This window comes from Dromaius novaehollandiae, chromosome 3 (genome assembly GCF_036370855.1).
Source record: "Dromaius novaehollandiae isolate bDroNov1 chromosome 3, bDroNov1.hap1, whole genome shotgun sequence".
In the NCBI taxonomy this organism is placed as follows: domain Eukaryota; kingdom Metazoa; phylum Chordata; class Aves; order Casuariiformes; family Dromaiidae; genus Dromaius; species Dromaius novaehollandiae.
In genome coordinates this window covers 33,729,053-33,744,596 of record NC_088100.1, presented here as the reverse complement: position 1 = coordinate 33,744,596, position 15,544 = coordinate 33,729,053, and the positions used below count along the sequence as shown (strand labels likewise).

The following is a 15,544-nucleotide window of genomic DNA, read 5'->3' as shown; positions in this document are numbered from 1 at the left end:
GAGTTTTAATATACTAGTTTGCTTAATAATAATATAATCATTGATAAAATGATAATGAAGTAGCAAATGTAGGGACATCTCACAGAACTCCTTTTTTTTAACTTAGTACATTATTTCATTAAGTTAAATGTTTGCTTTTTGTTCAGTAACTTAAAAACACCTGCCATATTTAAAGTTTTATTTAAAAGTAACCTGTAACTCTGCATTGAAAGTATACACCCAAATGCATTGAAGTATATGGAAATACCCTTAAAATACAACTATTTCTCTTTTTTCCATTTCTGTTACACAGAATGAAACACATGCTTCAGAAAATGCATTTCCTAGTGAACAGTTATCAATTCCTGGTCAGTAAATAAAGTTGTTCTTTGTTCTTACATGGTTCTAAGTACATATGGGGCACAGCTGAAAGCCCTGGGTAATATTACTGATCTAGCAGTGGTAATTCCATGGCTCTGTCAAGACAGAAAGTATTACCTCTCTCTTGGGGGTTCACTTCTAGACCTCGATGAAGCTTGCTTTTGGTCCAGGCCCATAGCTGGCTGTGATACTTCTGCTCCTTTCCTCCTATCAGACTGCACACTGGAAGAAGAGATCTCCTGTGATGAGGCAGTTGCTGTACTTAAGGGAGTCTGTGATCTTGACCGTTCTTGAAGTCTTGCTTTCTTTTCTCTAGGTGTGTCAGAACCTCCCCCAGTCGCAGTATCACTCAGTGCCCCGTCCTGGCTGGGTGACGGCTGTGGTCCACTTCCAAAAAACCATGCTCCAGATTTTGTTAGGATTTCTTGTTGCTTTCGACATAAATTGCATACCCACATAACCTAGTTGAAGATAAGAAGAGTCAGTGCAGCTGTCCCTCAGACCCTAAAATACATGCTTATTCTACCACAGATCAGATAGGATCTCTTCTTTTCCTCTGCACTGGTGAAGTTTGTGCTCATGACAGTGCTCAGAACATGCTGCTGGAAGTGCTAACTGAACTGGCGAGAGCCAAGCATCCTACAAGCACATGCTATGCGAGCTTCTCCAAAACGTGCTGTCAATATCCATCAATCCCACCTGTAGCGACCCTCCCAGTCCAGCCCTACCCATCTGCTGAATAATCAGTGACAACCTGACTAACACTTGCTGCTGGTGTTCAGGTAGCTGGGGGCTTGTTTTGTTTTCTCTGGTGTGAGTCACTGTTGAGACAGACCTACCAAACTGTGATGGGACTTGAGTCTAGTGTGGCAGAGCTCTGAGCACCCAACTCCCAACGTCCAGTCACTCCCCTGCTACAGACAATTGATACAGTATTTCTCTTTAATTAAGCACTCTCATATAACATATAACATACAACATTATCCTTCAAATAAATTCATCATTTACTGTGTGCATTTTTAGCTACATCCATAACAACTACTTACCAGAGATGTAAGACCTAAAGAAATCTACCAATACAGAACTAAATGTGCCAATGAACAGAATGTAAAAGCACAGTATTTTGTGCTACTAGAAAATGATCATATACCATCTCTCTTGTTTATAGCTATAGATAATAAATAAATAAGGAAATAACCATGTGTCTTTGGCAATGATGACCAAGCTGTGTACATAAAGGGTGCTTCCTAGGATCTTAGGATGCTTTTCTTAATTCCAGATACTCTGCTGAACAGCAACACACACAATAAAGCCAGACTCTACATTTCAAGTCTAAATACAGTACAAGACGGTCTTAGGTATAGCAGCAAGTAACAAGAGGAAAAGTAAGAGGTTAATCAGGAAACTAAAGTGCATGAATGTTATAAAACCGACACAAAGACAAAAGGAGTTTCTGAGGCAGAAGAACAAAGAAGGACAAAATACCTGAAGAAAATAAAAATGGCAGAAATTTTGTCAGAGATGTGAAGACAGAGATACGAAGAAAAAAGGCTGAAAGCTAACTGTGAAAATAAAAAAGAAAACCTATGAATTTAATGTGGATAGGAGTAAAAGAATGGGTAAAATTCTGAGGTAAGAAGATCAGTAGGATGACATATGTTGGAATGAAAAATATGCTTGAATTATTATCTCTGGGTTAACACAAGAATGATACAACACTGGTAAAATGACACAACACTTATAATGAAAAGGAACTGAAAAAACAACCACTACAGGAAAGAAACTGTGACAGGACAAGGCTCTGTTAGGGAGCTCTCTAATTCTTGGGGGGGGAGGAAGGGGAGGTAGTGCATGCCCTATAAGGTAAGATGGAAATTCCCAGGCATTTTGCATATTTGACATAATTCAGATTTATTTAAGATACCCTGGAATAGACCAGCTGTTTAGTTCTGAAGAATACCTAAGAACTTCCAATACCATTTCTGCAGTGTCTGACCATACCACACTGTGAAAATATCAAACTCTCTCCTTCCTGTATCTCGATTGTACCTTTATCACAAGAAAACTGTTATATTTCTTCTATTTAAGAGAGATAATGAAATAGCAATTAAAATACTTTAATTAATTCACAAAAAATCTAATCAAAAACTACAATTATTCCAGCAGTGGCACAAACATGTCTTATGTTAAAAATAGACAGATAAGCCTCCGTAGGATAATAGGAACAGCAACTTCTTCAAAAATAAATGCTAGTCCTTTAAAAAAAATCCCTTAATTCTAAAATACTGTATTTCCTCCATCTAATTTATATCTCAAAACAGATTTAGTCTATCAGACAAACAGAGTATTATTATTTTGTATACATATATAATCCAATAGATTTTTAGTCTGTCTGGTCTTATTATTACAGGTAATTCAAATACCAGGAAAACTAAAAGGAAAAAAAAGCTTTAAAAAATGTCCTGACAGACACTAGCACAGTTGTTAGCTCATTAGACAGTGCATGTGTGCATACACGTTTGCGTATAAAATTTAAGTCAATGCTGTAAACTAAAGCCATTAACCAAACATACGCCATTGCCTATACTTTGCTTGTTTACAGAAATGTTAAAAACAAGTTTTACTAAAAATTACCTGAACTGGAGTTTGTTTAAAAGAAGGAAAAGAATACTACAGTAAAATTGAAATATATGGATGCATGCACATTTCAAATAGTAAAGATGGTGACATTTTCTTCACAATTTAATGTATTTGATCATTTAAAGTACATACCAAGTATGTAACAAACTTTTAAAAAACTAATTTACATAATCACCTTTGCCACTGTAATTACTTTTCATTGAAAAGGTTATGAAATTCAAACAAATAGGAAGAGCTAATGCACAAATAGACACAGATAAATACAGAATACAAAAAGAAGAAATACTACACATATAAATACAAAAATATTTTTCCACGGCTGTCTTTAAACACTATTGTTTGGACACAAAATACATACCAGTCACCACAGATTACACATGTAGGAAATCTGCATTATACTCACATAGAAGCTACGCTACCATCCTTGTTTAGGATTCTCTTCAGGACTTAATAAATGCTATGTTTGCCTTGAGCTATATTCAGTCCAAAGGAAAAATGATAAAAGCCTTTCTTTAAGGGGAAAAAAACCCCAAAACTTGAGGTGACATAACAGTTTCAGTAATAAAAATGTATATTGAAAAACATTTTTAGAGATCTATGTGGAGCAAGCAATCTAGCAGCATGCAGGAATTATATCCTGATTGAGTATACTGGGATGTGGTCCAAACTAATCTAAACTAAAGCAGGTCTGTGTAATAACTTATCTTAACAATCCACAGATGTTAGGCAACCAAACAAATGCTCTGATGAAGGATTACAGTGCTCTAATGTGGCTTCTGGACCTCCATGCGATGCATCAGTAAAATGAAGAGTGTTAGACAACTTTACTCTGGCCTGTCACCTCAAAAATGGTTTCTGTTTACTTTTTTCTGGATGGTGAGCTCCGATGCAGCACTATAGTAAGTCATTCAGGACATCCATAATCTGATTTTTGATGCTGGGTTTGTTTCTGGTTTATTGGACCCTTGCATAAATCAGTTCATATCTGCACATGAAACTATTAAAGAAAACCACTAAAGGAGTACTCCTCATTCAAAGAGTTCATATGCACAACTCCGGAAAACTATGCATTTTCACAGCAAAGCAAGCGGTTCTAGGCTTTACTGCTACATAACAAAAACAAAGTGGCACATACAGGACTTGGCAGAGGTGGGTCAACAATGCCCACACAGATTCATGTAGAAAACATTACAGGCTGCGTGAAAACATGCTACCATGCTTGCCTTCATGTGGAATATGGTGTATTTCATTCACAGAAAAAATATTCCTCAAACTTACTCTTACAGGTACTGTTGAATGTGATCCACAATGAGTAGGAACAGTTTTCCTGTACTAACACATGAAATTCCAACTTGAAAGATCCCATAGTAAATAATATATACACACAGAGAAAATGAGCATTTTCAGTTACAAAAATACGAACACTTCTTTAAGATTATATGTTTACAAACTATATTTTAGAATGGAGAAAATTCTGTTCGTTGAATTCTAATTTGATGACTTCCTTCCAAACATGCAGTGGGATGCTAAAGTCACACTAGAGGGAAAACAGACTATACCAAATTTGTTTGACACATGTCAGGCAAAATTCTCACTGAGCTCAGTGCAACTTCCACAGATACCCTACATGCAAGCCCAGATTCTTAGCTGGTTTCATTATATACCCATTCCTTCATGGTTTTGAGCTTAAGAACGACAAACTCACAATATGCTGATTCCCATGAATCCTGCTTCATCTACATACAGGAAATTAGGCTTACCAACTGTGTTAAAAGGGTAGGCCACAAGCTATTCCTTACTGAACCTTCATTCTGTCATTAGTAATTATTTCCCTTCTGAAGGGTGTATATGCAATTTCCTATCAGTTTATTGCTTTTGCTCACATTCCTTTAGCCCACTTCTTCTATGCACTTCTAGAAGGCTTTAGTTACTTCAAGCAGACCCAATCAAGCAGACTCTCTTCTCTGCTTGAGGCCCCATTAACTTCAGTGGAGCTCTGCCACATCCTACAAGTTGTCTCTTGAAAGTTAGAGGGAAGGAACATTATCAGTTTTCCCTTATGAAACTTTTCATTCATAGAATCAAACTAGACCAAAGGTCATGTAATTTTTCTGGGATAACATAATATATTTATCAAAACATGGAATTAGTATACAGTATTACAAAATGAATTATGTAACATAACCCTAGCTAAATTTTCACGACTGCTTCACTCCATGAAAATCTGACTAAAAGCAGCCAAAAATCTACTTGAATCCCTCCATTCACAACAAATCCAAAATCTAAATAAGCAAAACAAGCAAATCAACTCCCTTTGTTATGAAAACATGTTTGTGAATACACATTTTCATTAAACACATTTTTCAAAACTGTACAGGCAGTTGAGTCCATCCAGTGGCTTCTGACCACCAGAAGGGGAGGTCTTCTCACCACATCTCTCCTCTAATGCTCTTCTCCCTATCCTGGTTTGTTCTTTCCCTCCCCTGCTCTTCCTCTTCCTTTCTCTTCCTTGCTCCCACGTACACGGTACCACGTGCACCCTTGTACCACCTCTCTTGATTATGAGGTCCTCCTAGGAGCCACTTGAACTCAAAAATGTAGGAATTTACCTGTAATTTTTTGTTAGGTTCATTTTATATCATATCCATTTTTATCATGAACAGCAAAACCATATGGCCAGGAACAAGCAGGCAAATGAGAAGAGCAAGTGTTTTCCATGGCAGTGTCTTGTAGAACTACATCTTAAAGCCGTATCAATACCAGTACATGAAACTTAAGAGAGAAATTCTTTGAGCACTGAAGCCAAATGACATGAAATAACCTGCACCTATAGTAGTATACCAGTATACTAGTAGAGGCACCTATACTAGTACACCAGGAACACTTGATGAGACTCAAGTGCTAGCCAAAATCTTGCCAAGTAACCTTCAGTTTAGTAATTTACTGGTCAGCTTAGTAGTTCAGACATTCTAACATTTAGGAACAGTCCCAGATTTTTTAAATTTGCTCGTACAGAAGTAGCCTAGGAATCTAGTTTCTGATTTTGCTGAAGCCTCTGCTCTAGCACAAAGGGTTCAAAAGGACAATAAAATTCTCTAGGTGAATTGAAGCCGTATGCAGAAGACAAAAAAACAGAGCCAGCCGACTGCTTTGCCCACACTGCTATTCATCAGACGTAAGGGACTCAGCAATTTGAGGACTGTGATATAAAGCACTCTCTCAGCATTCCTTGTTCTTCCATTCCTGTGAGGAGCTGATTTTCTTCAGAACTTAGGTTTGCAGCTTCATATTTTTACCCTGATTTAGTAAAAAAATGAACAACAGCAATAAAATTTTACACAAGCACAGAAGTTTTCAAGGTATTATGTTCTTATAAGTTTCATGAAGTAGGCAGCTCTGTAAAAGTCCTATAAATATTTCAGTAGTACAATCCTTTCAGGATCACAGAATTTGTGCAGCAAGTCAACCTCAAGACATGTTCTAAAGGAAAGAGGCTCCACTGCCCATTGAACTACTTGTCATCTTAAACTCTGTGTTGTCATTTAAATGTTTGCACTGACAACATTCATGAAGCAGCTTTGAAAGCCTACCATATCAGAATTTTCCCCTTGTACCAGAGATACCATTTCATACTCTTCTTCCGCTTGTCTTTTATAGTTAAATAACTGAGATGTTAACTTTCCAAATCAAACCCTCTGTATATGATTAAGGATGACAGGAAGACTTTTAAATTTCTATGTCTACACGTAGATGCCTATAGGCATGCCAGGTATTTAACTTCCCATTACTGTCAACTGATGTCTAGTCAATAAGGTCAACAGAATCCAAAGAGAATCCACTCACCCTGAAGTACACACACAAAAATAAAATGAAATCACCTTCCTAATCATACGCTAGTGCCATGAGAAATATGTCAGCATACGCCACCTGGCTGTCACATGCCACTTAAAAAGTGCACGAGCCTGCCACAAGACCTCTGTCACGTCTGCTAGCCATATGCATCTATCTCATAACAAATGGCATCAAGAATGGCATGAGAGATCTACTTTTAAGCAACTGAATCCTACATTAATCTTAAGAAACTTATTCCTGACCTATGTTTCTAAATGCCCAATTACAAACGACCAATACACGCATGCAGAAAATGTGCAGTGGAGTAATAATTCAAGGAGTTAACACCAAAAGTTTTTAAGACAGTTTTGTTGACATTGCTGCTAGCAACAGCATTACTAGTCATTTTAAGATCAAATTAAAACAGAAAACAACTGACTTTCTACACATGCCTTGCTGACAAAATCTCTCATATACAGCTGCCAATCCTTATGAATGCTCCCAACAACCACCACAAAAATTAGACATTCTCAAAAGTAATCCTGCAGCAAGCAGAGTATTTAAAGTGATAATTTCAGGCAACCATAAAGTTATCATAGGAAATAATATCTTCTTTAAAATAGCCCACATACAGGTGCAAGTTAGCATCACAATGTACTTCTCTGAGAACATCGCAGAACCTTTAGCCTTTGCAGTTCAAGTGAGGAAGAAACCAACATTACTGCTGGAGAATTCATATTTTTTGTCTAAAAATTCATACCAGCAGATTTACTTGCAGTAGTTTTAAAATTTCTCTCCCTACAAATATTTCTTTATCTACTGCACAAATAAATGAATTAACACATTTCACTATCACACACTACAAAAATTGCATTGATTGACTTTCTTGTAATTGTGATCCCATAAAGCAAGACTACAGTTTGGACAAATCTGTGAAAGCTTGACCTCAGCTTCCTTGCAGCTCTGCTTTTTGTGTTCAGGATGACTGTTTTTAGGTCTGCTTCTAACTAGGATGATCAAAACTTATAAACTTATAATTTTGAGAGAGATGGAAGAGACTATCATATCAGGAGAAGGGAGGAAAAGACGAAAGGGGAGTTTTGTCTCTTAGCTTGTCTGGTTAAAATTCAGAGGGACTCAGGAAGTAGTACTCAATAGCAAACTACTTGTTCTGGGCTTGAGAATAGCAAACCCTCAAGAACATTTTATGAGGGTCAGACAGTACAGGCTTTATTCATCCACAGGTCCTCATGATAAGGCTTACACCACTTTTCTTGACACTCCTCAACATTCCCAAACATCCCAATGGTTTGGTTCATCCACAAGCCCTGCAGTTAGCCTTATGCCACTTAATTTCATTTTCTGCATATTGCTATACTCCTTCCCCCCTTACTCATCTTGTCCATAATATCTAGTTTCATTCTTGGTATTTTTACGCCCTGCAGTTAGCCTTATGCCACTTAATTTCATTTTCTGCATATTGCTATACTCCTTCCCCCCTTACTCATCTTGTCCATAATATCTAGTTTCATTCTTGGTATTTTTACTTCCTCAGAAACTATAGAATTAATTCCCAACAATAGTCACTGCTTCAGAAAGCTCTGTTTGTGCTTTCACATTTTCCTCATAAATCAATCTATCAATTTCTTTTTCAATTTTGTTTCTCTTGCCTGAACTTCCTTCAATTTTTAACATCTTTCTGATAATGTAGTATCTGCAAATTGCTAGTCATACTTGCCATATCAACCTCCATTTTCCACAGACGATCAGACTACAGTAGAAAGCATTATCTGATAGGTCCTTTTTGTTCCTTCTTCTAACCATAAATAACAACAAAAAGATTTGTCTAATTATTTGAACATTTGGCTGCCTTGATAAGCCACAGAGGTATCAAATATATTCCTTTTAATCACTTCATGGTTTCCATAGTAACAGAAACAGATGCAATATCAACAAAAATACTTTTTAAAATGACAGAAGTCTAACAAAATAAGATAAACATCATGAAACAGTTTACAGTTAGTACTTTATCAAATTTTAGTTGTCTTTCAAAAAACAGAGATTCCCACCAGAAGCTTTCCACTCCATTTACCAACTTATATCATTACAAATTGTAGAAAAAATGTACCCACAGAACCAGCTTATCTTTAAAAGCGCATGAGTGTTTATATTTTCTGCAGAAGCTTACACTAAGACAACATTATTTATGTTTCAATACTATTCTTTCACGCAAACTGTGTCAAAAAGCTAGTAGAGAGAAAAGAGAGCATTTTTTATAGAATAAAAAATAATTCATGAAGAAAGAAATTGGAAATGTGTACATGCAGAGAAGTGCTGAAGAAGATGAGTCAAAATGGAAACACAGTTAAACAGCAGAGTGGAATTCTTGAGGTAAAAGATAAAATCTTGGAAGGAACAGTAAGTGGGTCAAGTGAAGGAGGTTATAAGAGACTTGATAAGCGAAAACTAAGTTCTGATTTTCTCAAACTCAAAGAACACATAATGTTGCCCAGAAAGTTTGTAAAGTCTCCATCCTTGGAGATATTCAACACCTAACTGGACATTGCCCTGGGCAGCCTACTGTATTTGGCATGCTCTGAGCAGGGGGTTGGACAAGATGATCTCTAGAGGTCCCTGCCAACCTCAACTTTTCTGTGGTTCTGTATGAATGAAGCACTGAGAAATCTAAATATCTTAACACAGTGGATTTTTAGCTACATTAACTATTACTACACTTGTAATTCCTCACTGCTAGAAGGTCTGCCGCTTTGTTGTCTATCTACATAGACTTTTACCTTAGAGCAAATAGTGCTCGGCTGGGCCGAGAGGGAGCAAATTTTTGTCACACTGCAGAATAATTTTGTTGCAGTGATGTCTGCTGTACAGCCTGACTGAGGCCTTCTCTGAGCATCTTGATTGACTGTCTTTCCATATGCTGTCTTGTGGGCAATCAAGGTGGGTGATTACCAACTCTGCTTACCCAGAATTTCCTTCTGTTCCCACCAACTCATATGCTGGGAAATTCTAGCTGCTGAATTTTGCATAGAGCTCCTACATCCTCAGTTCCACATGAAGCCTACATAAGACTCTCAAAGCCTTATAACCAGATTGCAAAATCAGGCCTCTAGCTTGCATGGGATTCAGTGAGGGAGAGAGTGGAACCAAAGGTATGCTCCCTCCTGCACCCAGCAGTCCAGCACACAGCCCAGTCCAGCCCTACCACTGCTGCCAGGGACAGTGAGGACCCCTGTTGCTGCCCATCAGAGACTGAGCCAAACAAAGATGTTGTAATCCTCCCAAACTGATTTATTACAAATACTCTTTAATATCACATACAGATACAATACTAAACACAATCCAAATAAACCTAGAAATGTAAGCTTAAATAAATTAAATAATGGTAACATTCTATCAATTTGACCCTTCGTGTTTTAACATTTTTAAGCAAGTGCAAACATGTTCATACTGAAACAGCAAAATCGTATTATATGACTGCACATTGCTTTTAGGTTATTCATATGCAGCTGATCTATTCAGTCTTCAGAATTTAAAAAATATCACCACAGTGGAAATATATATACAGAACTTTGCAAGTTTGGGGGATGTTAAGTATGAGATGGCAACTACTTATAAAAGAATATTTTGCAGCAGTTAGTACTACTCAGTAAGGGTTTTTGACATAACACAAAACAGGATTATGCCCTATACATGATAAACAAATTCATGATGTAGCTGCCTTCATATAATTACAAATACTTAAGTTTTTTATGTTATTTGCTACTAAACTAGTATCCGTAAATGCATGAAGTGTTTTTATTACAGAAGGCACATTTTCCCAACTTTGATATGATTACTGCAGCTTCTTAAATATTTGCAACAGCTATTTTGAAAACAAACATACACTTCTTTTTTGTGTGATATTCTGCCTTATACAGATCAGCAGTCTGATCTCCATTTCTGAAAAAGCTGACTATACTGACAAATCACAGCATACTATATGAGTTGGCTAAGCATGTTATTTGCAGTTATGTCCTTACTGCAAGGATGACAAAGACTTTTTTTTTTTTAATTCCATCTTTGTTGATCCTACCTTCTGGGATGTCCATGGTCCTTGCTCTTAATTCTCCCACCTCTCGCTCCAGGTGCAGAGTCTGAGGCTAAGTTGATTAAGTCTGTGCTATCTGTGCTATCAAGCTCGAGCACAAAGGAACCTCAGTAAATCTGGGATGGAAGATTTGAGGAAGGGGAAGAGAGAATATCAGTGTTCTACAACAAAATTGAGTGGATATCTAAAATTTAAAAAAATTGGGGAAAAACAATGTATTTTTGGTAAGGAAAAGTGTAGATTTTTAGGAGAGTAAAGATTGCAGGATGACTGAGAAAGGGGTAAACAACTGTGAGATTGAACATGGAAGATTCAGCATATAAGAAAAAGGAAAACAGGGCAGGAAAATGCAGTAGGCGTTTCATGCCAGTTTCAAAATATCTTAAATTTTTGAACTGATCTAAACAATGCACTGTTGACAGCCAATCCACAGATCATCATTGGTATCAATTTCAGAAGTTTGCTGCCCTGATTTTACAATACCACTGGCAGATCACAGAGGGAAAGAGGGGAGTTTCAGTAAGGTAAGAAGATGTAAAGCAGTGTAGAACATTACAGTTGGGAAATTCAAACAGTGATGATATTTCAGTTATCTAATGTGGCTACTGCTACAAAAACAGGTTCAAGAATTGAGATCAGAACTTTGCTAGATGATTAGACAACCATTCTGATCTTCTGCACTTACCTGTACATTCACAGATATCTAATGAGGCTTTGTATTTCCTAAACAAATAAAAGACATTGTGTAGTGATGACTTAAGGGTATAGGGGGAAGAAGTCACAGTTAAGTACATCTAGCCCCTTCAGCATCAGAAAAACAGGGATGTGTACTCCATGGTGGTACAAATATAGGGACCATGAGCCCTTAGTTCACATTTATATATTGGTGAAGATGTTTTGTGATCAAAGGTACAATCCAGATATAACTATATAACACAAACAGGCAGTCTTTTGAGCCAGATAACTGATCTGTTGGTGTCGGGTTTCTGTGCATGACTGGAGCTAAAAGAATTCTAATGGGCAGCGAGATTCTTCTTAAATGCTGGCTCCCCGAGCACTTGCATTTCGTACAGTGGAAAGAGCTACAGCATGAGCACTCGAGGAGGGAACGTCCTCACTACATGCTTGGTAGAAGGTGGCTTTCCTTAACAGCTTCCAGAGTTGCTGGGGTAAAGCTACTGCATCCTAAACTTGGATCCAGACATATTTAACTACTGAGTTGTAGAGACATACACTTCCCTCTTCTTACTATATAAAGCCACAATCATCTTTGCTACATCTTACATAGATCTTGTTAATTATTCAGTCATATTTAACATAACTGAACGCTAAACACAAACCATGGTTTGTGGGAAGGTTTACAGGAAGCAGCAGTATTTCTTATCAGCTGATCAAGAAACAAACCCAGCCCTTTGCTGGGTCCAAAAAGCTTGATGCTTTTTTTCCAGCTGAAAAGACCATTTTAACCAACCATTCCCAATAATCTTTTGTGCACAGTACTTTTCCTCCTAGTCCTGATTTGACCTATGCATGTTCTCCTGGATCCATTTTAGAACATTTTTTAATAATTCAGATTACATAACATACCTACCAGTGTCAGCCCAGCCAAACAAAACAACTTCATTTAAATCCAAAACAGACATAATAGACAAATCAGACAATTTCATCCTCATCCACAGACACGGGTTTTTATTTAGGGTTTTCTAGAAGATTTTATTCCATTACTATCTATTGTTTCTAAAATGCAACTTTAACCATACATTTATGTTTCTCACTAGTTTACAATTAATTTCAACTCTGTATTGAAATACTTTAATCAGGTCAATAAAGTACATATTAATAAGGTTAGTATTGTTCTACTCCAGTTGTCTCAGTAAGTTTTAGTGATTATACTAAAACCATGGGTTTATCCCAGCTTAAATACAACTGGTTTACTGGAGGTCAGACTCTTCTGGCTCTGTGCTCCTTAATAACTTTGTCTTAACCACTTCTACTCTTTATTGTCTCTAGACAAAGGAATGCAGGGAAAGAAGGGAAGACCTGTGGGATGAGATGGGCAGAAGAAAGAAAGGCCAAGGGGATAGCAACAAACAGGTGCAAAGGTTCAAAGTAGGGTGAAGAGGAAAATAAATCTAAAGAGACAAAAATAAATGGAAGAGAAAATTTCAGAGAGAGACAATATGAAGAAAGTGAGACAAATATGAGAAATTAAAAGGAAGCAAGTTTGTTGGAGAACAGGGCTGCCACGTTGTCACACTTTGAAGGTTATTTCATTTGAAACACAGATGATGCATGGACAAAACTTATTTCAAAGTGAATGGTTCTTCCTTTCCTCAGACCTAAAAATGGGATTTTGTTTGGTTTTTTAAAGTTTCATTCTACAGTTTCTCAGATACTTTTATTTTGGTTTTAGAGGTCAGAAAAGAAGGAAGACATATGGGGGATTTGGGGTTTCCTTTCTTTTTTAAGCCAAATGCATTTTTGGCAAGCTTTATGTCTATTCATGTAAAATCAGTCAAGATTGATATTAATGAACCTACACACACGCATGTGTAAAACATGCTAAAACAAGCCTACCTAACAAAAGAGCTTACTAAGATTCTTACTACACAGTAGGAAACAGTAGCAGATGGGAAGTGAGAAACTAGAGCTCTGAAGGGAAACACAGCATTTCAAGCTGCTTCTGTAATAATCACTCAGGATTACCATCTTTTATTTGCAAATCCTTCACTTCTTTTCGTCCTGCCTATTTTAAGTAAACAAGAAGTATTCTTAAGTTTCATGTTCAACCAATAGAAGAAACATTTTTTTTTAACACTGGTGATTAGAGTATTTGTAGCCTTTGATTTATATGTAAGTCTTGCTCTTGATCGAAGCACTTGCTGCTTCGATCCTGTGTGAATATCAAGCTCGTTGCATAGAAGTCAGACTACTGCAGCAAGTTTTATATGATTTTAATGGCTGTCTTTCAAACTAAATTGATGTAGAAAATACTTTTTTCTTTCAGTTTCTAAATCTGTATATATTTACTTATCCTCCATATGAAATATTACTATACATAGCCATGTAACCATTTTGCTTGAAACTGCTGCTGAGACTATGCTATGTCACTTGGAGTGCAAGCACAAGAGATTTTTCTTTTTTGAAACATTTATAGCATTTACCATACTTAGTCACCCCAAAGAGTTTACAAGACATAAGCCTGAAAGTTGCTATATACTATATTAATCTTGAAAACTGTTCTCTTTCCTTGTTGTTTGAAGTACATGAATCATTGCACTTGTTTAATACAATACTATGTGACATTTAAAGTGGAAAAGGAAATTACTGGGCAGCTAAAGTTAGCCATCCAAGAAAGCTCATAGACCTAGAGGAATAAAGACTAACAGAGTACATACCTTTCAGCTATTCAGTAAGATAAACTGCTAAGAAATGGTAATTACGATTAAAGTATTTCTGGGCAGGTTATATACTTAAAATGATGGAAAAATAAAACCAAGAATAGAAGCAAGGAGGAAAAGGTGATCTCTCAGCTCACAGCAACTGTCATATCTACATTTGTATCACAGATGCAGCCAAAAAATAGAGTTCTCAGTGGCATATGAACAGTTCTACAATGAAACAATATAATGCAGATTGCTATCAAACAAATGGAAGACTTAACCAAGTGAAAGGGTAGACAATACAATATATGATATGAGTTTTGAGAAAACAACCAGGATAGCGAACTTATAAGCATACTGTACATCAGGAAGCTGTTCTTTCCATAATTTAGCACTCCCAAAAGAATGGCTTTTAAAAGAAAAGCAGTTAAACCCAAAATCTGATCCTTATGGGACTACAATAGAAAGACAGTCATTTTATGTGGACTCTCATTTTGAATTAGCTCTGTTATTTATCATTTAACTAATTTTAATCAACTTGGTAGCTACAAAGTTGCTTTTGTATCGTTCTAGTTTATTTAACAAGGTGTGATGTAATAGCAGGATGCTAAGTGCAGTATAAACACGAAATAAATGACAATATATTAACTATAATGGAAAACAGAAGTCTGTAGTAATAATAATAATATAATTTACAAATTTGCAAGTAATAAGAAAATAGTAAAAAGTTGAGAACAAAACGAAAAATGAACACAAATAAGGATGCTGACAGACAGCATATCAGTGATTGTATGAAGTATTATTTCCCTTTAAAAAAAGGAAAAGATTAAATGAGGATTTCAAGAGGACAACTTTCCAAAGCAAAGTCTCAAAAATCTACACTCTTTACACTGAAAGTGAGCTATTGTTTAGTGCATCAAATCAAAGGAGTAAATTCACTGAAGAAAGCAGTAACTATATATAAAGCTAAAAGCCAGGACTCTACAGCACCTAGTATGACACTAGCTGCCTATGCTTCCACAAACAAACAGAGCCCTTAATCAATACAGTTAACAGAGCCAGAGAAAGATTCAGATCAGATTCAGTCTAATTCAGAGCAACCCATCACTCAGAGGACACTGACTACATCTCTGATAAGTATAACAAAAGCTTAGACACAGCTCACACACAATGTTGGTTTTTCATCTGGAACTGCTTCCCACCCAGGCTGGCAGGTAAGTGCCTT

At 36.6% G+C, this 15,544-nt stretch overlaps 1 protein-coding gene across 14 annotated transcripts in view; it reads right to left on the bottom strand.

Annotated features, from left to right (window-relative positions):
• RIMS1 (regulating synaptic membrane exocytosis 1) overlaps positions 1 to 15,544 on the bottom strand; it is a 356,720-nt gene that overhangs the window by 194,424 nt on the left and 146,752 nt on the right. For all 14 annotated transcript variants that reach the window (XM_064508655.1, XM_064508656.1, XM_064508658.1 and 11 more), the window contains exon 5: positions 478 to 821. In XM_064508655.1, the coding sequence (XP_064364725.1) occupies positions 478 to 821 (344 nt within the window). The remainder of the gene's footprint in view (positions 1 to 477; positions 822 to 15,544) is intronic.